Source organism: Pygocentrus nattereri, chromosome 28 (assembly GCF_015220715.1).
Source record: "Pygocentrus nattereri isolate fPygNat1 chromosome 28, fPygNat1.pri, whole genome shotgun sequence".
Classification (NCBI taxonomy): domain Eukaryota; kingdom Metazoa; phylum Chordata; class Actinopteri; order Characiformes; family Serrasalmidae; genus Pygocentrus; species Pygocentrus nattereri.
Genome location: NC_051238.1, coordinates 23,075,219 through 23,099,893, shown reverse-complemented (window position 1 = coordinate 23,099,893; position 24,675 = coordinate 23,075,219). Strand labels below are relative to the sequence as shown.

Below are 24,675 nucleotides of genomic sequence, written 5' to 3'. Positions count from 1 at the left end.
CTCCACCCACTCCATCCTGCCTGCACCCTCTTCTTCACCTCTTTTCTACACTGTCCATTGCTCTGGATGACTGACCCAAGATATTTGAAGTCATCCACCTTTACGACCTCTACTCCTTGCATCTTCACCTTTCCACCTGCCTCCCTCTCATTCACACACATGTATTCCGTCTTATCTCTACTGACCTTCATTCCTCTCCTCTCCAGTGCAAACCTCCACCTCTCCAGATTCTCTTCCACCTGCTCTCTACTCTCACCACAGATTACAATGTCATCTGCAAACATCATGGTCCATGGAGCCTCCTGCCTGACCTCATCTGTCAACCTGTCCATCACCATTGCAAACAAGAAGGGGCTCAAAGCTGATCCCTGATGTAACCCCACCTTCACCTTGAAACCATTTGTCACTCCAACTGCACACCTCACCACTGTCTCACTATCCTCATACATGTCCTGCACCACCCTAACATACTTTTCAGCTACATCTGACTTCCTCATACAGTACCACAGTTCATGTCTTGGCACCCTATCATAAAATGAATTATGAAAATTTTGGCACAGAAACCCACAAAAATGTTAAGCAGACCTCAGCAAAATAAAACAATAAAAATGCAGGATACGGGCCTATTAAGACTGACCGAAATGGCCCTTTATTGCTAAGATGATATCAGTTGAATGTAATCATGATAGTCTGAATAATTACTGTAAGGCAAACTTAAAACTGGTGATAATGCATGGATTAAATTTTGTACTTGTTAAAGTGGTCTTTCAAAAAGCACAATTATGCCATAAAAAAAAAAAACGAACAAAAAAACCCAGTAAAACAGGCCTCCCTTTACACAGTAATTTTGATTTTAGTTTATCAGCTTGACCCCACAGGAGAGGTTTATTTCCATGAATTTGAGCAAAGTTTCACGTAAATGGTCACATTTCCTTGTGTAAAAATTCCATCTGATAATTCCTGGCATACACGATTTCTATCAGCGGTAGTCTTCTTGATTTTTGGGGACTGTTCAACAACTTCTTGAGATCTCGTAGCTAGCGCTACTGAAAACGTGCAACGTTGCATAGGACACAAACAGGCCTGCTACTTTTATTTTGACAGCCTCGGAACGGAAGTGCGTCTCTATAGCATGGCAACTTTGGTACCAAAGTTGGCGGTGGGTGTAAAGTTGGGTCGATATTTATCGTTTCTGAATCAACTTCGGGCGGATTATTAAGTTTTCATACAATGGGTTTTTTCGTAGACGCATGTACCATAATGTGAGATGACCCAGGACAATCTAGAGCAGCAAGGGACCAACGGCATTATGCTGGTCAAAAGCCTCAAAGAGACTGCTACGGTAGGTGAAGTGGTTAGCCTGCTTCCGTAGCCCGCCCATCGTAAACTACTTAACTATAATCAAGATTCATATAAGTTTGGTTACTTAACCTGTGCGAAACTTTCCTTTACAGTCCGGAATTCTTAATGAGGTGTGCTTTGGCAGTCAACTAATTAGGTAGCGTTATTTTAGTTAGGCTGGTGGAGTGGAGTGCCGTGTTCTAGCAGCCTAGCCAGATTGCTTCCTAGTTTTGTTTACGTTGCGCTCTGCGTTGGTTTCGTTTCCAGTTTTGGTCTCTAAAGTTACCCAACCCAACTTAGTTAGCTGTCTTAATTAAGCCCTGCTCAGTTAAGCGGGCGTTTACAACCGTCAGACGAAGCAGGCACACTAACGTTATCTGCTGTGGCATTTTTGCTGTCAGCGATCGTTTGCAAATCAGTTAGATTTTAACCTAAATAACATGACAAAGGACCTAGATCTGAGATCTAAATCAAACCACTGTTTGATTTGCGCTTTTATTATATCTCCAGGACACGACTTTTGCTAACGAAAGCAATAATGCGTTCAGGCATGTTGAAGCAGAGCAGCACATAATGCAGGACCGGATTGTTTCCCATGTGATCCTAGACCTGCTCTGTAGCTGTCATGTGAGTAACCACGTGATATAGCGAGCTGCTAACAGTAGACCCCACTGATTTAAATTTCCGTTCATTTATTCGGGGATTTGATGATGTAAGGTCTCCATCCACAATAAATGCAGTGGCTGACATAGTCCAAATAGATCCTGTGGTTTAGAGCTGAGAGAACGGTTTCAAGTAGTACATCTGCTCTTTCAGCTAATGCCTAGATCTTTACATTTACGGCATTTGACTGACGCTCTTATCCAGAGCGACTTACAATTTGATCATTTTACACAGCGAGGCCAAGGCGGTGTTAGGAGTCTTGCCCAAGGACTCTTATTGGTATAGTGTAGGGTGTTTGCCCAGGTGGGGACTGAACCCCCACCCCTACAGCGTAGAAGGCAGAGGTGTTACCCACTACACTATCCCAACCACCAGATCTTAAGACTGGGATTTAAGAGAGTGTAATGCTAGTTACATTAATATGTGAATAGTTCTTGAATGCGACTGCATCTTCAACCTTTTGATGTGTCTTAGTGTTATAAAGGTGCTAAATGGTTGAGAATGATGTGATGTGTTGTGGGGTTTTAATTCCTCTTTTTCTTCAGCAGCGCAGTATCGGCCGTGCAAAGGTGACCCATGCAGTTGTGGTCATCTTTTTGGAATTCTTTTCCTGGGGCCTGCTTACAACGCCAATGCTTACAGTATGTAAAGCACCAGATAAGGCTAATATGCAACCGATGTGAAAACTTGGATTGTTACCCCTACTGTTTGCTATGCTTTTCTCTCTCTCTCTCTCTCTCTCTCTCTCTCTCTCTCTCTCTCTCTCTCTCTCTCTCTCTCTGTGTGTGCACATGTATTTATATACTTGTGAGGACATGTATAATATAAATAAAATAAAATATAAATAATATAAATAATAAAAGACAGGATAATATGACATTTTTGCTCAAGTGAGAACATTTTGCTGGTCCTAACTTGTGCATCTACTTTCACCACAAATTACATTTCTTTGGATAAACTAAAAGAGCAGAAAATTTTCCTTTTCGGTACTGAGGTTTAGGTGTAGTATGACTTGGCTACAGTAGTAGAAAAATCAATAGAAGCCTATGGATGTCCTCACAAGGAATGTTAGACAAGTGTGTGTGTACCTAGTGGACATACCACTTTTTCTTTTCCAATACAACACTGAGATTGATTTGGACGTGATGTTTTAAGTATGTTAGACTTTTATCTAAACAGTATAATCATGATGTAACAGATATTTATAAGAGACGTTGTGTGAGACTTTCTATCATTAGAATGCTAAGAGCACTACGTATAGCACCTTTATAACTCTTGCTGCTTTATAGAAGCATAATTGAGCCCATCATGCTATACTTGCTTCTTCACAGTGTGAAAGGTGGGAACAACAATATCATCAAACTGGCATGCATCACATATATTGCTTAAAAATCATGAGCTTCCCCACATACAACTTGTCAAACCTCAACAATCAGCTTATTTTTAGATAAGATAAGGCTTTATTGTCGTTCGCATCACATGTGGTACATGGGGTGGAACGAAATAGTGCACTCAAGGTCCCAGTTAACTCCCAAAAGTAACAATAAATAGTGAAGTGCAAAACAGCAGCATGAGTACGAGGTAGAAAGTGTACAGCTTAATACTGGTAATGTTTAAAGTGACATGTGTAGGGGTGACATAGTGGAGGCACTGATTCAGTACAGCAGTAGAGATAAATAAGTGGACATGAAGTGCCATTGCAGTGATGTCTTTAGAAAGGCTCTTACAGTAGCACAAAGCCCTGACCATCCACTTTGCTGTTTGTTCACTGTACATCCACCAGGCTGGAGATACAGAACATTAGCCTGTAAAAACGTTCTGCCGTTTGGTACCCTTAGCCATGTCAGTCCTTAACAAACTACAGTGCTGGAAAAAATCCATAATACCTGCTCTTTAAGGAATCGTATCTCCAAAATGGTAACTTTACAGGAGAAGGAAAAAACACACTTTACTTTTAATGGAAGTCAGTGGAACCAGACGTTTTCCCAATTCATTTTGGGGCGTTTCTTTTGGTCCAATCATCATGGAATTTACACACAATGTAAACAACAGGCATTTTCAAATAATGTCAAAAACTGAAAAACAACACAAAATGCATAGCATAGCATCGATAGCAGCGATATACATTTATGTTGGTGTGTTGTGGGCGTTGATGCCTGTAGGTATATCTATTCTGTCTCTGAATGGATGTCAGTATATGCATGACATTGTGATAACAAATTTCCTCTTTTCGAGAGACAATAAGGAGAATTAAATCTAACATAGCCTCATCTTTTGAGACCTTTGGTATCAGCTTATACTGGTCCTGTTTTTCTTGGATGAGAATTTAAAAGTAGGTTGTCATGCTTAAGCTACTCAAGCACCCTACTGCTAACATTACATCACACAGTGTGAGCGAGTGCTATTTCAGGATAGATTGGTTACAGGATTAGATCGATTTCATTCGTTTTTCATGCCTATATCCAATTTAGTATTTAATTCTGAAATTGTCCCAGTACTGACACCCATTTATGTAGACGTGCCATCTGTAATACCAACATTCTACAATTAAGTCATTTTGTATTTCTAAATAGCAGAATTATGGTCCATGTGCATTTTTATATCATTCTTATATGGTTTACTGCTGATAGAGTTGCAAATCAAGCATTCTTGAAGGCACTAAGGAGCAAATTGCTTAACCAAACCTCTTTAACTTTGATCACAGTCACAGTATGCTGTAGTTCAGGGGTGGGGAACTCTCTTTCCTGTTTGGTGGTTTTTCAGTTTTTGCTAATTCAACTCAGCAGTTGATTATCAGGTTTAGTAGTGTCAGAACAAAGAAATCAACAAATTGCTCTTGCTCATATAGTGATTAAATTATATCATGTTATTGTTTTGAACAATTTGTCAAAGCCTTTGTGGCAGAGCATGTGAAAAGCAGAGTTTTTAAAAGACAGTCCTGTTAACTAAAATGGCAGAAATAAGTTACCCTTGTTGTAATATTACGATAAAATTAATTTTTGTATATTTTTCTTTTTGTAACATGTTTCATTCTATTCGTTCCTCAGGTGCTACATGAAACCTTTCCAGAGCACACTTTCCTCATGAATGGGCTTATTCAGGGGGTTAAGGTGAATATTGTTCTATTATTTGTTTTATACTTCTTCACATATTTGAATGAAATGTGCTGTAGCTATTTGCTCTATTTCTTGACACTGTTTTCAGCCTAAATATACTGTATTAAATTATGCTCTGTGACATTTTTGTCTCTGACAGGGTTTGCTGTCTTTCATGAGTGCCCCTTTAATTGGTGCCTTGTCAGATGTATGGGGCAGGAAGTCTTTCCTGCTGCTGACAGTGTTCTTTACCTGTGCCCCCATCCCACTGATGAGGATAAGCCCATGGTAGGAGTTGTTGGCTCAGCCTACACTGTACTCTTTGTATGCTGTCACATGGTTCTCATGTGAGCATGTCCCTCAGTGGTGCTTACTGCCCACTGCAAGTCCTCAGAGATATTATTACTGTAGTCTGAGTATATAGTCTGGTTTAATATTCCCACAAGTTTTCATCAAATTTCGTTTACTGTGTTTTGGTTTTTACCTTTGTAGCCTCTATTATATCATCATTTATAGTAGTCCTTTAGATTTCCTTTTATTTTTTAACTGACATTAAAAGTGCAATTCCGAAATGAAAACAAATACAGTTAACAGAGTATCAGCATCATAAATGTAAAAAGAACAATACAGCAACTCAGCACAGTTTCATTTGTTCTAGTATTTGCATAAAATCAGTGGTTGAGTGACAGTCGAGACAGCCCTTGGAAAATTTTGAGTAAAAGTACGAGTCTTCTATGTATAGTTTTGTCAGAGATCACAAGTAATTGCTTTTAAATGTACTAAGTGTATCAAAAGTAAAAGTACTGTGAATAATTTAAGCTATTATGTTATTGTTATTTTAATTAACACTTTCTTTTAAAACCTTTGTACAAGCAGTCCTGTTTATTAAAATGGCATTAATCAGAAACAAGTTACATTTGCATATTTCAAAATACCTTCTGAAAAGAGCTCTCAGTAAATCAAATACTTGAAGAAGACATGATAAAAATTGTTATTGTGTTTACATTGAAATTCCATTTTTGTGTGTGAATTGTGTAAAGTCCTCTGCAATTCCAAGAAAATGGAAGCCACAGAGCTCTGAATTCTTACTTCTAGTTTTAAGTAGCAAACCTGTCTTACTCTTAGTCAGATAAAGCATTGATGTGGGCAAATCTGAAAATGCTCCATCACAAGGAAAACAGGTGTTATCAACAACTCAGCTGCTGTTTTCTTGCATCTCTGTTCTTTCTTAGGTGGTATTTTGCCCTCATCTCAGTATCTGGAGTCTTCTCAGTTACATTCTCTGTTATATTTGCATATGTAGCAGATATTACAGAGGAACATGAAAGAAGCACAGCCTATGGATTGGTAAGATAACATGCAAGACAAGATGCCTCATTTCCCTAAAAACTTTTGAACGTCTTATTTACAATTGCACATGGTATGCTTAGGAGGACTGAAGAGGGTGACCGTTTAGTCGAAAGTTAAAATCCCTAAAGAATGTTAAAAAGCAAAACAACTCAGTAAATGCAACATGATAAAATAGTATCAATGTCCAATAAATGATTTATCATACATTCAGATAAGCAATTATTTAAAGTGATAATAATATTAATACATAAGCAAGGCAATTAACAGTGCCGTTACCAAACAATATTGTTTCGTGAAGTGTCATGGTCTTTGTGCATTAAAACAGAATTAATTTCTTGTATATGGTCCTGTGTCAATCAGATTGTAGAATTTTGCTTTTTCGTTTTATGTCCTGTGAAAGCCTTTGCGCTATATCTTACTTTCGAAGGATGCATTTTCAATGTCGTTCTGTTATTTTAAATTGAGGCCTAGAGTACAGAGCTAAATTGTTTAAATACATTTCACAGGTATATTTACCGTTGTATGCAAAAGTTTGGGTGCCCATGGTTTTGAATTTTCTAAACAAGAACAAATTCACACATCCTCTACAGAGAACACATTTTTGTATAATTTAATGCAGAATTACTGTTTATTTGCTGAATTGAATATATTACAAAAAAGTGTCCTGTTCAAAAGGTACATTTTAAATTGTATACTTTCTTTTTCCAAAATGTTAAACTTGGCAATTAAACAGAAATACTGCACTAGAAGTTGCAGAAAATGCAATATTTAAGTTTGTAAGTAACTCACTTTTTCTTAGAACATGAAGAAAACATGCAGTTTAACTGTTCAAACGTTTACAAACAACTACTGTAGATCTAGTTTATAATGTTTCTGTTGTTTTCATCTGATACGTTTTATGATTAAAGAGAATAATTTGCAGTAAACAATATCTGTATTGACTGTTAGCTGACATTGAACTGTTACTGTTTTTTTTACTCTCAGGTATCAGCAACTTTTGCTGCAAGTTTAGTGACAAGTCCTGCTATAGGGGCCTACCTCTCCGCCAATTATTCAGACAGCCTGGTCGTACTGGTAGCCACCATAATTGCTGTGGCCGATATTCTGTTTGTACTCCTGGTCGTGCCCGAGTCTCTACCAGACAAGATGAGACTGTCATCATGGGGTTTTCCTATTTCCTGGGAGCAAGCCGACCCCTTTGGTGTGAGTTTTTATGTTCTCTGCTTTTCATGTATTTTCCCTATCATTGTACAATATGTTCACTCTTCAAGTATTTAGGCTAGACGGATCCTGTAAATCTAATATAATAGTTCAGTGACATTGTTGCCATCATTCCTTTCCGCAGTCTCTGAGAAAAGTGGGGAAAGACACCACAGTGCTGCTCATATGTGTCACTGTGTTTCTGTCATACCTGCCAGAGGCAGGGCAGTATTCCAGCTTTTTCTTATACCTAAGACAGGTAAGTAAAATATTCTTTACAGTTAAAGGCTGATTTATACTTCTGCAAAGATGCACGTAAACATAAGTAAGCATGTCATAGGCTCGCACAGAACACTAAGAACTCCCTTCCAAAATTTCAACTATGCATTGTGTGAATCTGCAGAACTGTGCATTAAGTGAATGCTGGTTGGCTATCCAGCAGCGTTGCGCATGGGGTGAGACCCAAAATGTACTTAAGACAGTACCCCAGAACAAGTGCAACATCAAATCAGCTAACAGAATAGGTGCAGTGCTACAAACATTTAGACAAACCATCTTTAAAATATTGCAAAAGCAGCAAATCCATGTATTCACGTCCAGTTATAGTCGTATGCAAACGTTTTCGGTGCCTCTAGTCAAATTGCATGTTCTGTTAATAAGTACGCATATATACACTCTTGCCTAAAGTATTCGCTCGTCTGCCTTCACATGCATATGAAATTGAGAGAAATCCCATTCTTAAACCATAGGGTTTAATACAATCCAGAAGCGCATTTGTGAGGTCAGACACTAATGTTGGATTAGAAGGCCTGGCTCACAGTCTCCGCTCTATGGGGTTGAGGTCAGGACAAGGCAAGTTCTTCCACACCAAACTCGCTTATCCATGTCTTTATGGACCTTGCTTTGTGCACTGGTGCACAGTCATGTTGGACGAGGAAGGGGCCATCCCCAAACTATTCCCACAAAGTTGGGAGCATGAAATTGTCCAACATTTCTTGGTCTGCTGAAGCATTAAGAGTTCCTTTCACTGGAACTAAGAGGCCGAGAAGCGTGATTTGTCACTCCAGAGAACACGTCTCCACATTCCAAACCACGCTTTACGTTGCGCTTGGTGATGTAAGGCTTGGATTTAGCTGCTTAGCCATGGAAACCCATTCCGTTCCTGTCCACACTCTGTTCTTGAGCTAATCTGAAGGCCACATGACGTTTGGAGGTCTGTAGCAATTGACTCTGCAGAAAGTTGGTGAGCTCCGCGCCCTGTGTGCCTCAGTATCCCCTGTCATTTTACATGGGCTGGCACTTTGTGGCTTAGTTGCTGTCATTCCCATTCGCTTCCACTTTGTGATACCATTGACAGTTGCCTGTGGAATATGTAGTAGTGAGGAAATTTCACGACTGGACTTTGCACACGTGGCATCCGATCACGGTACCACACTGGAATTCACTGAGTCCCTGGGAGTGACCCATTCTTATATAAATGTTTGTAGAATCAGTGTGCATGCCTAGGTGCTTGGAAGACTTTTGGAAATATTGTGTGTGTGTGTGTATATATGTGTGTATAAAATGTAGCAGATGTATTTGTTTACTTTTTTCTGATATAACTACAAATAACTAGAAATCGAAAACTAAAGTTTCTGTAAAATGCCATATTTGTTTGTTTCCTTTTGAGGATTTATTCATTTATTTTTACTTAGAAAATCAAACTTTGACCAAGCATGTTCAAATATATCCATACAACTGTATGGATCTTTGAAAACATTTTCACTGATGTGCAGACCAAGAAGTATAATTAGAAATTGGTTTGTGATTGAAACAGTTTTGAGAATTTAATGAAATTTTTAAAATTTCTCTTATTGAATTTTATATGGTTTAAAATTATATTTGCTCTTTCAGGTCATTAACTTCTCATCAGCAGAAATTGCAGCATTTATAGCAATGGTTGGAATCCTCTCTATTGTTGCACAGGTACTGTGACATTTTTAGTAATATAAAGCTTTTAGGATGCTACTTTAACTTCCTCTTTACTTTTTCTCCCTTTCTTCTGTAAAGCAGGTAAAAGCTTAAATTCGATTTTGCCTTTGCTTTCTTTTAACATGCTGTTCGCTAGCAGAAAGTATGACCGAATAAAACTTCAAGACAAATATTGACAATCACTTTTGTATTTCTTCACATTTACTGTTTTTTTTCACTTCACTGTCCAGCTACTTACACTAATAATTACACTGTATGTGTTGCTTTGATGACATGGTAGCATTTTAGTTGTTTAGTAGTTTGTGATGTAATGTTTTGCTGTTGCCCATCTTTCAGACTTTGCTCCTAAGTGTGCTCATGAGGAAAATTGGAAACAAGAATACTGTGTTACTGGGACTTGGATTTCAGCTTTTCCAGCTGGCCTGGTATGGCTTTGGGTCAGAATCATGGTATGTTTGTTGCTAATTAATTTTTCTCTTTCTGAATGGTTAGTTGACCTTATACCTTATCCCTTTGTTTGAAAGCCCTGTAGCATTGTCATGTTTTGAGACACATAGCATATGGTTGCATGACTCCATTGGTTTAAAATAACTGTCACATTTCTGTAGGATGATGTGGGCAGCTGGCACAGTGGCAGCTATGTCCAGTATCACATTCCCTGCAGTGAGTGCCCTAGTCTCCCGCTGCACTGATCACGACCAGCAGGGTAAGACAACACCAGGGTATGGCATTAAAGGTCAAAATGACCCATAGATCAGTCAGGGACTATTACATGAGTCATGTGCCTTCATCATACATAAAAAAAAAAAAAAAAAACATGCTTTTGTCTCTAACATATTGTATTTTCTTTTTGCAAGTTAGTTTTAATTTCATTTTAGTACAAGTAAACCAAACACTAAACAGTCTGTTTATACATTGCATTAACATATGTCTTGTGTCCTGATATAATCTGGATAAACTTTGGCTGGATTCCATTTGAACTTTGCACTAAAATTTGTCCCCAGTGTAACCAGATAAGATCCGATTTAACTTTCCCACTTAAAAAGCACATCTACTAAACAGCACTCAGTGAATGTGGATGCAATGTGTAAACAGGCCCAAAACACCTACTTATAGTGTGGTATAAGTGAAGGAGTGTTGATGGTGTTGGAGTGGGTTTGGTTTTTATTGAGTCTTTTTTTTTTTTTATGTGTACTCCATCTGTTGCAGGTGCAGTCCAGGGAATGATAACAGGGATTAGGGGCCTGTGTAATGGTCTTGGTCCAGCTCTTTTTGGATTTATATTCTTTCTATTCAATGTGGAATTGAATGAGATTGGCCCAGTGGACCGTGACCCTGCCTCAACTGTCAGTGATGAGGTATTGACTGATTTTATGAATTTGTTTTATTCACAAGTACCTGTAATTTACTTAGAATTGATTGTAGTGCGTTTGGTGTGGCTGATCATATTACAAAAGAGTACATTGTGCAGCGGTATATGAACAAACACTTATGTTAAATAACAAGTTGTGACATACAGCTGTACGAAAAGTTTGGGCACCCCTAGTTAAGTTACAAAAGTAATTGTCAAAAGTCATGGTCACAGCAGAAGAAGGGTATAAACTGCGTTGGGGCAGTACGTCACTGAAGCGCCCTTGAGCAAGGCATTTAACCCCTAACTGCTTCCAAGGTGCCATGGATAGTGCTGCTCACTGCCCTGGGCAAGTGTGCTTACTGCCCCCTAGTATGTGTGTGTGAGGGTGCCACACTGCATGGATGAGTTAAATGGGGAGGTATAATTCATCTGTGTGCAAGCACAGTTTGCCAATGAACTCTCACAGCTACCTCTCTCTTTTGCTGTTGTTAACATGTATAGGGAAAAACAATAAATTCTATGCACATTTTGTATTTTTTTTTTATTTTAATTTTTTCCCACCAATATTTCAGACTTGGCAAATAAGTAGAAATTGCACACAGTAAAATTTGCAGACGAGTGTCATTTAGTTTTATTCTGTGTAGAGGATTTCTTATCATGTGCTAACATGTCAAATACAATACATTTTTAAGAAATTGTCATTGCATAAAACATTTGTGTGCTAAAAATTAGTTTAATAGAAACATAATGGAATCGCTTTCATTGCTTGCAGCTTATGCAGAAAGCATTAGATAAGATGTTTGGTTGAAGAAACGAGATAGTTGGTGGTTGATGCAGGTTGCTTATACATTATTCTCACATTGCAATAAGGCATATTGCACGTTGTGCACATATAAGAACATACTGGTAGGTGATGCGCATGCAGGTAAGTGCAGAGGCTGTGTGCATGTTCTATAAAAACAAACAAAAGAAAAGATGTGATTTTCAAGTCTGAAGACTTTATGGCATATGTTAGTGTGCACCTGTGCGTGTGTGCTTTTATCTTTACTTCTTATATGAATGGCCATTTACACTCTCAGATCTAAACCTTCGGCCTCCTTGCTTTTCAGAGTTCAGTCATTCCAGGACCTCCCTTCTTGTTTGGAGCCTGTACTGTTCTTTTGGCACTGTTGGTAGCCATCTTCATTCCAGAGCGGCACAGTCTGGCGATAAAGACCTGCAGCACACGGGCTGCACTGGGGCCAGTCGGCGGAACCCAGTGTAATAATTCTGCTCCTGCGAGCGATGAAGACAACGAACCTCTCCTACAGGACAGCAGCATGTAGTCACATAATTCAGCTTTTTTTTGGAATATGCAGGAAATACATGAAGGAGAGCAGTGAAAATGTGCTCTGGAGTGACTTGGACTTGAAACAGTTACTGTTGTTCATTTTATTATCTAATAAATTGCTTCCAGCATTGTTTTTTTTTTTTTTTTTTTAATATTACTGTTTGGTTTAACATAAGGTAAGTTCATTTTTATTTTTTTTGCCACCTGAGATGAGTGTTTTATCACATACTGATGCTTTGCTCTTTGTTGAGAGAGAGAATGTGCCTTCACCATACATTTGCAAAGTCAATGTATTTGTATTTACTGAATGTATACTATGTTGTACTATAGACAGCTGTTGGCTTTTAATATTTAAATATGTGACTCTGTAACAGTCATCTATAAAAAGAAATATTAAACGGCATAACCTATACATAGAAACTTCAGTGTATTCAAATTCTTATTATAAAAAGACACTTTAGTAACTAAGAAGCTAGAGAAACTGAGACTTCCATGTATCTTTAATTTGTTTAATTGCCCCCTTAGATACAAAAGATGCAGAGTGCAGCTTATCATGTAGTCTGAACTAAACCTACAACATATTATAGCTTTTACTGTGCAATCTAATGTTGGTTTGAGGCAAACATATCCAAGAAACTATATGAGTAGTGCACAACCTGTATGCTATTTAACATAATTTGACAGTTTTCCATTTCAGCTTTTATGTACGTATATGTAAAGGAATTATTTATTTTCCCCCTTTTGATGTATGTAATCATACTTGTTGGTATAACCATCTCCTTGTGGTCATCACACAAATACTGCTACCTCAAGTTATAACATTGAGCAGGGCTTAACCCTACCTGATCTTAAACAAATCAGTGCTATATATTACAATGAGAAAATCATCACACTCCAACCTTTTTATTATTATTATAATGTTCCCTTTCCTTAATAAGCCACTCTAGACATTCCTGCTATATTACTCATTGTTGAATATACTCCGTGCCCTGCTGTATGCTCTGCTTTATATGAAATTATAAGGTTTTGTTGTCTAATACTGTGGCAATAGAGATATCATGCCATTTTATTATTACAATGCTGCATAACATGCACTGCAGCGACTACCAGCATGAACTGCTTGATACTAGATGAACCAATAACTCCTGTTTAATTGTTCATTAACATTATTTTGGTTAGCATGATTTTCCACTTTTCATTTTGCTTGTTGCTACAGGGATCTTCTATGATATTCAACATTTGTGTAATTCCATGGTAGTAGTATTCAATGCCATGGAATGTCTTTTACACTGCTATACAACAAATTGTAAAAAGCACACAGACAATATTTCGGTTGTTACTGGTTTTCCCTCGTTAGCTTTTAAGGCCTAAAACTTCACATACAAATAAGGATGTCAAATGAACAAATGTAGTAACTATTTTTAATGATGCAATCAATAAGTGTATTGCAATAGTGTCTGCAGAACTGTATAGTTTTGTGTGCATATACTTAAGTCCTGAAGGAGGCACACTTTAGATGACAAGAGGTCAATGTTTTTGTTAAATACCTGCACTTTTGTTTTATGAAAAATGTGCTATTTAACCTGATATGCAGCAGTTGTTTTTTTTTTATTCATAGTTACGTGTTGCAGTGTATTGCTGTCAGTGTGTACGGTGTACACAAAGTATTTGTTTGCTAAACACTGCAACTTGACATTGTTCAATGTGCCTGTAGAATGATTTAATTGATTGTACAAGTAAAACCGTAATTTCTCAATGAGTGATTTGTCTTCGTTTAACGACAATGTGCTAGAACATTGATGTAGATGTTGTACAGTACTGTACTGTGCAAAACTTAGACACCAACTGTCATTTATGTAATTTTCAGTTAGAACTGGTCATGTACATTTTCAGTGTCAGGGACAGGGGGAACAAATCCGTGTTTAGTGTGTCCACCCAAGCTGTCTTTATTTTTTTTTCTTTTAGACATTGACAGGGATATTTTTGTACACCTACAAACTTGATAAATAGATTTCCTTATGCAAGTGGATTATCTATCTAATCTCAGAAATATCTCCTGAAAATGCATAATTTGTAATAAATGGGCATTTTGATTGGAAATAACATAACAGAAGGGTGGTCTCAGACTCTTGCATGGCACTGCACATTGCGTATTGCGCATATCAACAGTTATTGACTAAAGGAGATACAAACAGTGCCCCTTTAACTTTCAGTTGTTCAAAGAGACATAATGAGAAAGATATTTTACAAAGTCATAATCCTCAATACACTTCAAATCTTTAACCGAATGTTCACCTAAGTTGCTCCAGCTAATTAGGCCATTGTCCAGCAACAAATATTTGGTCACGTAAATACACTAGACCTAAAAACTGGTCATCTTCTATATATGCTGAATATTGCGAGACGCTACAGTCATTCATTCAGTACCAGCCAACAGAAGTCATGCGCTCACACATTTAAACTAGAAAATACATAAACAAAGAACTCCTCATCTTCTGTGAACACAACCACACAATGTGACATGCATCTTGCAAGTGAGGATGACTGAGATATGGTTGTAACATTGTAACAACTTTTGTGTTACGTTCTTGCAGTGATCATTTTTGTAATAGTTATATTGTTTAACAGCTTTTTCAGGCATTATTCCTATTGCTGATGTCCAGGTTGTCTTCAGGTGGATTAAAGGAGGCAAGTCAGGGACACTTTAGTTGTGTATGTTGGTGCTGTAGCTGGAAAATAAAAATAAATGCCACATTAGTTTATGCATAGTATAATTACACGTTCTACAAATACAAATCAAATGAATCATTTGAAAAACAAGCACCAAAAATAGGACACCTGCAGAAAAAGTAATCAGATGTCTTTGGGGCATTGCACTGACAAAGTTCTTGACCAGCTCAATGTATGAGAAATAGTTCTTAAAGCTAAACAGTATTTTTTGTGGTTTTATTTTTTTATGTCTATATTTTCTGACATCTGCTGCTTTTGGAGATAAAACTGTATGCGGCTTACATGATGTCATATAGAAATGTGGCAGAAACTCTAGGTGTCCTTGTTCTGCCATGGTAGCTTTCTACTACTGTCTTGTTCCAATCCTAGAGTTAGCACTGTAGCCAGGATAGAGTTCCAGTTTTATCTTCACAAATAAACAACTTTGCAGTGTAACAGTATTTGAATAGATACATTCCGACCAACCACAAGTACACCTTGAATTTACACTTAATGTATATTTTATCAGCTCCACTTACCATATAGGTAAACATTTTAGTTCTACAATTACAAACTGTAGCCCATCTGTTTCTGTATAATTTGTTGGCCCCTTCAATAGTTAGAAGCCCCACAGGGTCACCACAGTGTATGTATTGTCTGGGTGGTGCATTATTCTCAGCGTGTGACAATGACGTATCATTGCTAGACTGAGAAGAGGCCACCCAACAAAAATATAGCCAACAGCATCCTGTGGGCGGCGTCCTGTGACTACTGATGAAGGACTAGAAGAAGCCCAACACAAACTGTGCAGCAACAGATGAGCCTCTGACTGTACATCTACAAGGTGGACCAATGAGATTGGTGTGTCTAATAGAGTGGACAGTTAGTGGACACAGTGTTTAAAAACTCCAGCAACACTGCTGTGTCTGATCTGCTTGCACCAGGACAACACACTAACATGCCACCACCATGTCAGTGTTGCTGAAGTGCTGAGAATGATCCACCACCCAAATAATACCTACTCTAGTGGGGGTCCTGTCCGTTGAAGAACAGTGTAAAAGGGGGGTGACAAATTATACAGAGAAACAGATTAACTACCACTTGTAATTGTAGACCTATGGTAAGTGGGGCTGACAAAATGGACAATGGACAATGATTGCAAATACAAGGTAAATGTACTAAATGAGTGGCCAGACAGTGTATATATGGACAAAAAGTACAAAAGTTGTCTTGGGACAGTTTTTTGTCTTGTTTATTTATTACTTTCCAAGCTAAAGTTATCATTTATTCATTCTTATCAATCGGAAAATCATAACAACCAGCAATAATGACCAGGTTTACCAAACACGATCTAGTTAATTAACTAAAACCTTAAGTAAGGCAACTAAAAGTACTCAAACATTTGGGTTACAAACACTAAAGTCTCTTTCCTTTATGAATGTCAATATTTAGTATTTTATTTAGGTTAGTATTTCTATTGGATGACCGTGCGTGAGGTTGCTGGAGGTCAGAGTGTGGCAGGTTTTCAACACTTCCCAAATATTTTCACTACTTACATGCAATTCAATGCAATTCAAAGTATCAGCCATCCTTCTTACAGTGAGTTTATTGTGACATAGAGACAAATTTTGATTGATTAGCTCAGTATTCCAGTTTTCTAAAGCAGTGGTTTTCAAGCTGTGCACTGCAGCCCCCCAGTGGACCACAGTGGTACTGCTAATGGGATGTGGGCTAGCAGTTATAGTGTTATTTGAAATTTGGCAAAATGCTTGCTAGTTTCCTCCTTCAGTGCAAATGAATATAAAACATTTTCTTTTTTTTTTTATCTTATGAAATGCATCTATCATGTATGCATGGTGTCCAAAGGAAAGGGCCTATGAATAAGTGAAATCTCTGTTTGCAACTTTCCTTTCTTCACTCTGACATCCATCGCTTGGTAACTGCCAGACATCAGCCATCCAATTAGTTGAGTTGAGATAAAATGTTAAGGTAAGTTAAATCACGTTATGGGCCACAGAAGCTTTTGTGGACGTTTGAGTGGGCCGTGTATGTGTGTGTGTTGGTGATTTGAACATGACGTCTGTGTACAATTCATTCAGGGTCACTAATAAAAGTAAACTGGGAGGTTTGTTGAAAGTTCTCTAGTTTTCTGTTCATTTGGTAAAGAATTAATGCAATTTACATAATAAATTAGGAAATGATGACAGAGGTGTCCCAAGACTCTTTTTATGCATTATAGCTTGTTTAATGTACAGTGCTGTGAAAAAGTATTTACCCCTTCCCAAGTACCTTGTTTTTGCATATTTGCCACACTTGACTGTTTCAGATTTTCAAACTACTTTTGATATTAGTCAAAGATAACCCGAGTAAACATAAAATGCTCATTTTAAATAATGATTCCATTTATCGAAGGAAAAATGCTGTTCTACCTGGCATCAACCAGTTAACCAAATTCAGCTGAGTATTGGGTTCAATTTTACTAGCATGCAGGCATACCAGGCATGATTATCACCAGAACTGTTTAATATAACCATTGCTTAAATAGAATCTGTCTGGCAATGTGAAGCAGGCTAGAAGGTCTCAAAAAGCAGCACATGATGCCACGTACTAAAGAGATTCATATACAGATGCGAAACAAATACATAGAAACCTTCCAGTCTGGAAAGAGTTAGGAAGCCTCTGTTAAGGCTCTGGGACTCAACAAACCACAGAGAGAGCCATTGTCAAATTAAGTCCACAATCAAGAGTGACCAGCTTAGGAAAATTTCACTGAGAGTGACTATGACTCATTCTGGAGGTCACAAAAAAACAGAACCAGAAGCCTCACTTTTCTCAGTCAAGGTCAGTGAAAATGATTCTACAATAAGAAAGACAATGGACAAAAGTGGCATTCATGGAAGAGTCACAAGGCGCAAACCAGAGCGAACCAAAAAAGAACATGAAGGCTTGTCTCGCATCTGCCAAAAAACACCTAGCTGACCCCCAAGACTTATGGGCTTGTATTCTGTGGACTGATGATGATGTCAAAGGTGGAACTTTTTGGACTACATGGGTTCCATTACATCTGGCGTAAAGCTAACACTGCATTCCACCAGAGGAATATTGTTCCAACAAGAATGGGTGATACAGGTTTTGAATAGATCTTTATGGAATGACCATTTAAAAGCTACATTTTGTGTTTAGTCATGTTGTTTTTATCTTTATGTTAAAATTTGTCAGATGATCTGAAAACTTTAAATGTGGCAAAACAGCACAAATAAAAGAAAACAAGTCGGGGCAAATACTTTTTCACAACACAGCATAAGCTTATTGTAATGATTCCAATGGCTAATAGGTGTGATACATTTCATTTCTAAAGGCAGAAATTCTCTTTGAACAGTTTTTCTAAACAATGTAGGGACATGGAATTTAAATATGCTTTGATGACCAGTAAAGTTTTACACCTACGATACTTCAGGTGGTTAAAACACTTACACATTAAATCATGTGTAACTTACCTCGATCCTTTAGAGTCTCAATATACGTATGCATAAACTCTTTCTCGTGATATTCCTGCTCTGTGGTGTCATCACTGTGGACTGCTTTCTCATCCTCATCATCACCCTTGCTTAAAGGATTATCAAATAATGTGATGAATCTGAAAATATAAGCACAAATGACATGAAATCTGATTGAAACTTTGTATAAAAATTTGGATGTCAGTTTTTGAATTTAGGGTTACATGGTGAACAAATACAGTTTCTACTTACTTGATGTTTGGGTTGTCATGGAGTTTGGAAGGTGTACTGATTAGTTCACCTCCACTGACCACAAGCATCTTGAGTGCATCCATATTTCCCATTACCATTGGTAGGTATGTCAATTTGTTCTTGTGCAGAAACAGTGTCTGTAACTCATCTAGCCTATTTAAATAAGTAAACATCAGTGAATGAAGTAACTGTTAAATGACCCATATCCTAACTTTTTCTTGTATTTTATATTTCCCCACTTATTATGTTTGTGTGGATTTTTCTACCAGCCATATGTGACTTCTTACATGACCATTTTCCAAATTTTCTTTATTTCCTTGAATAACATTTAAGAAGTATTTTTAAAACTGACATATTTAAATTGTTTGGATTGGGTGCTGTCGGTACTCAGAGCGCCCTGTCCTCCAACCCTGAGTCCCAAACGATGTGTAAAAAACGTGTTGCTTATCAACTAATTCTAAGTTAAGTTTTAGTGCTAATTTATTCTGTTCTCTAATGCAATAACCATAAACTTCAATAAACCAAACTTCAGCTGGTGGTTCTTTTGAGGAAGGAGAGGAAAAAGGTCCCATCTTCATTTATTAAGTTTCATGTGATAAGCTGGCTCCCGGACAGCCAAAATGTGGAGATTCAACACAGTACATCAGTTTTAATATTTTTTTCAAATCCCTGGGGTGATTTCTTCACTCGTCCTCTCTGAACATCCTGGGGTTCCCATTGGCTATCATTATATTTGCTACATTACATTTTCTTTTTGACACCTATATTCTTTGTCAGACAAAGACCGTTTTTTATGACTCTCCATAATGGGCCTTCTTGACCTCAAGCTGGGCACTTTCCTAATTGTTTAAGAGTTACGACCCATTCCTGCTCACTGCTTATCTATTTCCTCATTAAAAGCTAGCTTGTTTTTACCGAACAGGCAATATTTCTAATATGTAGGTGTCTGCTTATCTCATTTTACATTTTATGGTATTTGGCAGACGCTCTTATCCAGAGTGACTTACAATTCAATTATTGTTACACAGGTAGGTGAAGGCGGTGTTAGGAGTCTTGCCCAAGGACCCTTATTGGTATAGTGTAGGGTGTTTGCCCAGGTAGGGATTGAACCACAGTCTACAGCATAGAAGGCAGAGATGTTACCCACTACACTAACCAATCACCCCTCAAGGCTTTTTAACACTGCAACAGTGCCCAACACCCTCCACCCTCTCGCCTGGAAGTGTTAAGCTAACTTTCCCTACCTAAGCCTGCTGGCCTTAGTTAAAAATGATTTTATCTTTTATTATTTAGTCATTTCTAATTTAATGATTGCTACAAACCTTTTATTAATGATGACTCAAGGACATGTTTTATCAATTATTCCCTCAGTGCCCTGAATTGTGCCTTATTCAAAAAGCATTCCAGGTTGAAACCCACCTTATTAACTAAGAGTGAATAGATGGCCAAATAGGTGGATACATGTAAATGTGTTGACTTTCGTGACATCATAGAATCAGTTCAAAATAGTCTGTTTTTGTGACTTAGTTTCCATGTATGGGCTGCGTGGGCTGGGAAGTACATGTATGTTTTGAAACTTTAGCACCATTTAGCTACTACATCAAGCACTTTTATTTAAAAAATGCCAAAATGTCAGTTTTCCATATGAGCCTTTTAAAATGTAGTGCCAAGTGGTACTGAGGCATGTGCTAAACATACCTGTCAATATCCTCTGGCAAATCTGTGAGTCTGTTGTTGCTGATGTCCAACCACTGCAGACTTGACATCCGGAGCACACAGACTGGTATGGTGGCAAATTTGTTTTCTGCTATGTCTAGATGTTTAAGTTTTTTTAGGTTGCTCAGCTGGAAAAACACAGTTATATTAAAGTCCTTAACAAATTAACACAGTGTCCCCCGACAAAAAATTGAAGATACTTGTTACCTCAAATGGCAATTCACTGAGATCAATATTTGCTGTAATTTCCAGTTTCTCCAGATTCTCACATTCTCCAAGCTCAGGAGGAATGCTTGATAGCTTATTGTAATTCACATTCAGTTCCTTCAGGTTAACCAGTTTTCCTGAAGATGACATAGATGACCAAGTAAGTTCATCAAGTAAGTTAACAGCCACTTGCTAAAAAAAAAAAAAAAAAGTATTGCAACAGTGTGTAAATGTGTAATAAATAAAGTGTGACCTATCTCAGGGGGGAGGATTGTGAATCCATTTTTAGGCATATCCAGGACACGCAAATACACAAACTCTTGAATGAAGGTGGGAATCTTTTGAACTCTTGTTCCATGAATATGCCATTCCCTGAGAAACGTCATGTATTGAAGATCTTCTGGTAGTTTCTGTTATTTGGTTTAGTTAAATGTAAATTTAATATATTTAGCATGTCTTCATGAAAGTTTATTTACATTATAGTTTTTTTGTTTGAAATTGGCAAAATGAGACTTACCCTCCATTTTTTTCCATTCAGCTCAAAAATGAATTTCTTATCTTCACTATCAAGGCCTGCTTTAAAGGGAAAAGGTCTTATGAAGGACGTGTGAGTAAAAAAATTCAATCAAAAAAAAATATGATCTGGTTAGATGGCATATTCCATGAGGTAAGTCAAAGAATCTGAGACTGAAGTTCTCCATTACTACTCCAATTCCACTTAATGTTTGTGCTCTTAATGAACAAATTAACCTGTAAAGTTTAAAGCTGATGTGGGTAAAAAGAGAAAAAATGTATGATTGAAACATGAAATCATCATGATCATTGTCATAGTGGTGTACACATTTCTCTTTGCTTTAAACATACTTGTGTCAACTGTAGGTAGAATGTCCATTTCTGCAAAAGCTGATCTCTCCAGATAGCAGTGGAGCGCATTGACTTCGTTGATCTTCATTTTTCTGCATGTTATACGATACTGCCATTGCTGATTTATCCTAAGAACCAACAGCCCAAGTTATAGTGTTGTCTCTGAAGACAAAAAGTTTGATTTGATGTTATTCTCCTACTGCCTTAGTGTCCAGTTGTGTGAAAAATATTAAAATCACTGTATCTACACTCATTGTACATTTTATCAGCTCCATTTATACATAGATGTGCAATTAGAGATTATAATCCATCTGTCCATCATAATTTGCTGGCCCCATTCTTTTCATCAGTGGTCAAGGCTTCTACTACCATGTCAGTATAAATGTAGTGCTGAGGACAATCTACCACTCAAATCATACCTTGTGGTCCTGTGGGGATCCCAACCATTGAAGAGTAAAGGTATGCAGCTTTATTGTAACTGGAGCTGATAAAATTGCCAATGAGTGCAGATGTAAGGTAGCTCTGTTCTGATTGGTTTCTCTATATTGTGCCCTATTTAAAAGGCAGTCCAGGCTGAAACACTCCTTATAACTTCAGCATGAATAGGTGGGGCTAATCTGCTGAAAATGTGGATATTTTGATGATTTGTTGGTTTTTGTGACATTACAGAGGCAATGAACTCAAAATGGTCTGTTTTTGCAACATACATAAACTGCATGAACTGGAACTTTAGCAGTGTTTACACCAGCACTTTTAAATAAAAAAGCAAGGAAAGGTCAGTTTTCCATTATAATTTTTTAGCCTTTTAACACAGTAGTGCCCAAACAAGTGGTACTTAGCATATGCTAAACATACCAGACAGTATCCTCTGACAAATCTGTGATTGTACAAGGTAGGTGTACCTAATAATGAACAGTGAGTAATAATGTACACAACCAACTTTTTTACCAATGGCGAAATTTGCTGGCTTAAATTTACGTAAGCATCCGGCCTTCCGCCCGATGGCTGCTGGGATAGGCTCCAGAACCCCCCGCGACCCTGACGGAGAAGCGGCTCAGAAAATGGATGGATGGATGGATGGAAATTTACGTAAGCAAGGAAACGCTTAAGTGTTGCTTCAACCAGAAACATTGTTAGAGAGAAAGATGGCCAATTCATTTGGAGATGATAAGCTGTGCATAAAATAAGCAAAGGTCTAGAATACCATTCAAGTTCTGCCGAGTGCCGCAAAACATGAAAGTAGCAAAGCACAAATTTTCCTGTGTGATTTTAATATTTTTCAGACCACTGTAGGCTCCAGTATGGCTTTTTTTTAAACTCAAAAAATACTTCAAACTGCACCTCATGTTTGTTAAAAAAATCATATTGCACATAGCTACAACAGGCCTACATTGGCTTTACACATAACAGCTTGTCCACAGTAAACCAATGTTTGTCAATTATTCTCACTTGGCCAGAGCACTTTTACTGATCCTTTCCTGCTCCTTCCTCTGCCGCTGTTTATGCTTCTTCACTCGGGTCTCCCAAAGCTCACGTATCAGTGAGAGATCATACACGGGAATGTCGATTCCCATCCTATCTGCCCTCAAGATGGTCTCTGTAAATAAGAACAGCTTTTGGTAACAATTTGTAGAGAACCTGTAGCATCATTCCAGCAAAGGTAACACTTTATTTGGATTAGTCTTTGTAGATGATTAATAAACTCTTAACAATAGCACATCAACAACGTATCAGTGAAGTAGCAGTAGTGAAGCATCTGAACACAATAAAGTAAATGTCTTATAGATGTTCTGTTAATACATTACTTACATTAAGTAGATGTTTTGTTAATATCTTCCATTATGCAAACCCTAACCTTACCCAACCTTTAACCTAAACCTAACCCTGGCCCTAATCCTAACCCTAACCTTAACCTCAACCCAGAACCTAATCGTAACCCTCATATGTTTTTGACATGTTACTGAGAGTCTGTTGAGTGTTTGTTTCATCTAAAAAGGCCACTCCAAAGTGTCACCAAAGTAACAAACTGTTCATAAAGCTATTCATTTATATTATTATATTTGGAAGTCTCAACACAGCAAAGTACTGCTAATACAGCAATTTCGCTAACGAACTGCGAAATTACCTGTTGAAAATCTCTGGTTACATAAGCAAGCACGTTGCAATGGAAGTGTGACCTGACTTGCCTTTAATCTCAATAACAGTAGGAAAAAAATACCTCGAGGTCATATGAAACTGACCCAGACAATATGAAAAGTAATCCAGAACATTTCAAGCAACCATAAATCTGTTCCAAACCTACAAATTCTTACCTGCGATGGGTATATGTTGTGCTTCTTTCTAGCTCTAACTGCTTGTTTACAAGAGTTAGGCGTGATCCATGTGTCTATGGAGCGTCTATGTTTAGTATGTGTGAGCAAGGTGCTATTTTTACCTTGGTAGATACAATTCCCTATGTCACGCTCTTCCAGATCTATCACATGTCCACAAGCTCACACATTCCAACTCCCTGAGTGGGTCATTTAAATTCAGTGTATGAAATGAACAATGCCATCAGGCATGAATCCATCATTTAAAAATATATTCTGATATATTCTTTTGTACACCCGCAATTCCAATGAAGTTGGGACATTGTATAAAACATAAATAAAAACAGAATACGATGATTTGGAAATCCTTTTCAAGCTATATTCAATTGAATACACTACAAAGACAAGATATTTAATGTTCAAACGGATAAACTTTATTGTTTTTTGCAAATATTCACTCATTTTGAATTTGATGCCTGCAACACGTTCCAAAGAAGTTGGGACAGGGGCAACAAAAGACTGGGAAAGTTGAGAAATGCTCAAAAAACACCTGTTTGGAACATTCCACAGGTGAAGAGGTTAATTGGAAGCAGTTGAGTGTCATGATTGGGTATAAAGAGAGCATCCCTGAAAGGCTCAGTCCTTCACAAGCAAGGACGGGGCGAGGTTCACCACTTTGTGAACAACTACTTGAGCAAATAGTCCAACAGTTTAAGAACAATGTTTCTCAATGTGCAACTGCAAGGAATTTAGGGATTTCATCATCTACAGTCCATAATATCATCAAAAGATTCAGAGCATCTGGAGAAATCTCTGC

General features: G+C 37.7%; 2 protein-coding genes across 5 annotated transcripts; one reads left to right on the top strand and one right to left on the bottom strand.

The window, feature by feature from the left end:
• The first annotated feature begins 1,076 nt into the window (after positions 1-1,076).
• On the top strand, positions 1,077-14,060 carry mfsd14bb (major facilitator superfamily domain containing 14Bb). Of its 2 annotated transcripts, none has more exons than XM_037535857.1 (13): positions 1,077-1,159; positions 1,247-1,342; positions 2,553-2,645; positions 5,052-5,114; positions 5,260-5,387; positions 6,332-6,446; positions 7,434-7,652; positions 7,795-7,908; positions 9,543-9,614; positions 9,957-10,069; positions 10,229-10,326; positions 10,830-10,978; positions 12,084-14,060. In XM_037535857.1, the coding sequence occupies exons 2-13, from the start codon at positions 1,268-1,270 to the stop codon at positions 12,297-12,299; spliced, it is 1,455 nt and encodes a 484-aa protein (XP_037391754.1). In that variant the 5' UTR covers positions 1,077-1,159; positions 1,247-1,267; the 3' UTR covers positions 12,300-14,060. The 2 variants fall into 2 exon arrangements, with proteins under 2 accessions (XP_037391754.1, XP_017558226.1); XM_017702737.2 differs by having other exon boundaries at positions 2,550-2,645.
• A 165-nt stretch (positions 14,061-14,225) lies between these two features.
• Positions 14,226-23,945, bottom strand: lrrc2 (leucine rich repeat containing 2). Of its 3 annotated transcripts, none has more exons than XM_017702742.2 (10): positions 23,862-23,945; positions 22,999-23,146; positions 21,550-21,711; positions 21,203-21,261; positions 20,939-21,095; positions 20,686-20,822; positions 20,461-20,606; positions 18,763-18,915; positions 18,511-18,650; positions 14,226-15,033 (listed from the first exon to the last, which is right to left on the bottom strand). In XM_017702742.2, the coding sequence occupies exons 3-10, from the start codon at positions 21,635-21,637 to the stop codon at positions 14,984-14,986; spliced, it is 930 nt and encodes a 309-aa protein (XP_017558231.2). In that variant the 5' UTR covers positions 21,638-21,711; positions 22,999-23,146; positions 23,862-23,945; the 3' UTR covers positions 14,226-14,983. The 3 variants fall into 3 exon arrangements, with proteins under 3 accessions (XP_017558231.2, XP_037391755.1, XP_017558229.2); XM_037535858.1 differs by having other exon boundaries at positions 21,203-21,258; XM_017702740.2 differs by lacking the exon at positions 23,862-23,945 and having other exon boundaries at positions 21,550-21,677; positions 22,999-23,143.
• Positions 23,946-24,675: the final 730 nt, after the last annotated feature.

Excerpts from the sequence above, each read along its gene's own strand:
- mfsd14bb (XM_017702737.2), top strand. The coding sequence starts at position 1,268 with ATGACCCAGGACAATCTAGAGCAGCAAGGGACCAACGGCATTATGCTG. Across the intron at positions 5,115-5,259 it reads GGCTTATTCAGGGGGTTAAG|GGTTTGCTGTCTTTCATGAG; the intron begins GTGAATATTGTT and ends TGTCTCTGACAG. Across the intron at positions 10,979-12,083 it reads CCTCAACTGTCAGTGATGAG|AGTTCAGTCATTCCAGGACC; the intron begins GTATTGACTGAT and ends CTTGCTTTTCAG.
- lrrc2 (XM_017702740.2), bottom strand. The coding sequence starts at position 23,123 with ATGGGAATCGACATTCCCGTGTATGATCTCTCACTGATACGTGAGCTT. Across the intron at positions 21,096-21,202 it reads TGAATGGAAAAAAATGGAGG|AAACTACCAGAAGATCTTCA; the intron begins GTAAGTCTCATT and ends ACCAAATAACAG. Across the intron at positions 20,823-20,938 it reads AATCCTCCCCCCTGAGATAG|GAAAACTGGTTAACCTGAAG; the intron begins GTCACACTTTAT and ends TGTCATCTTCAG.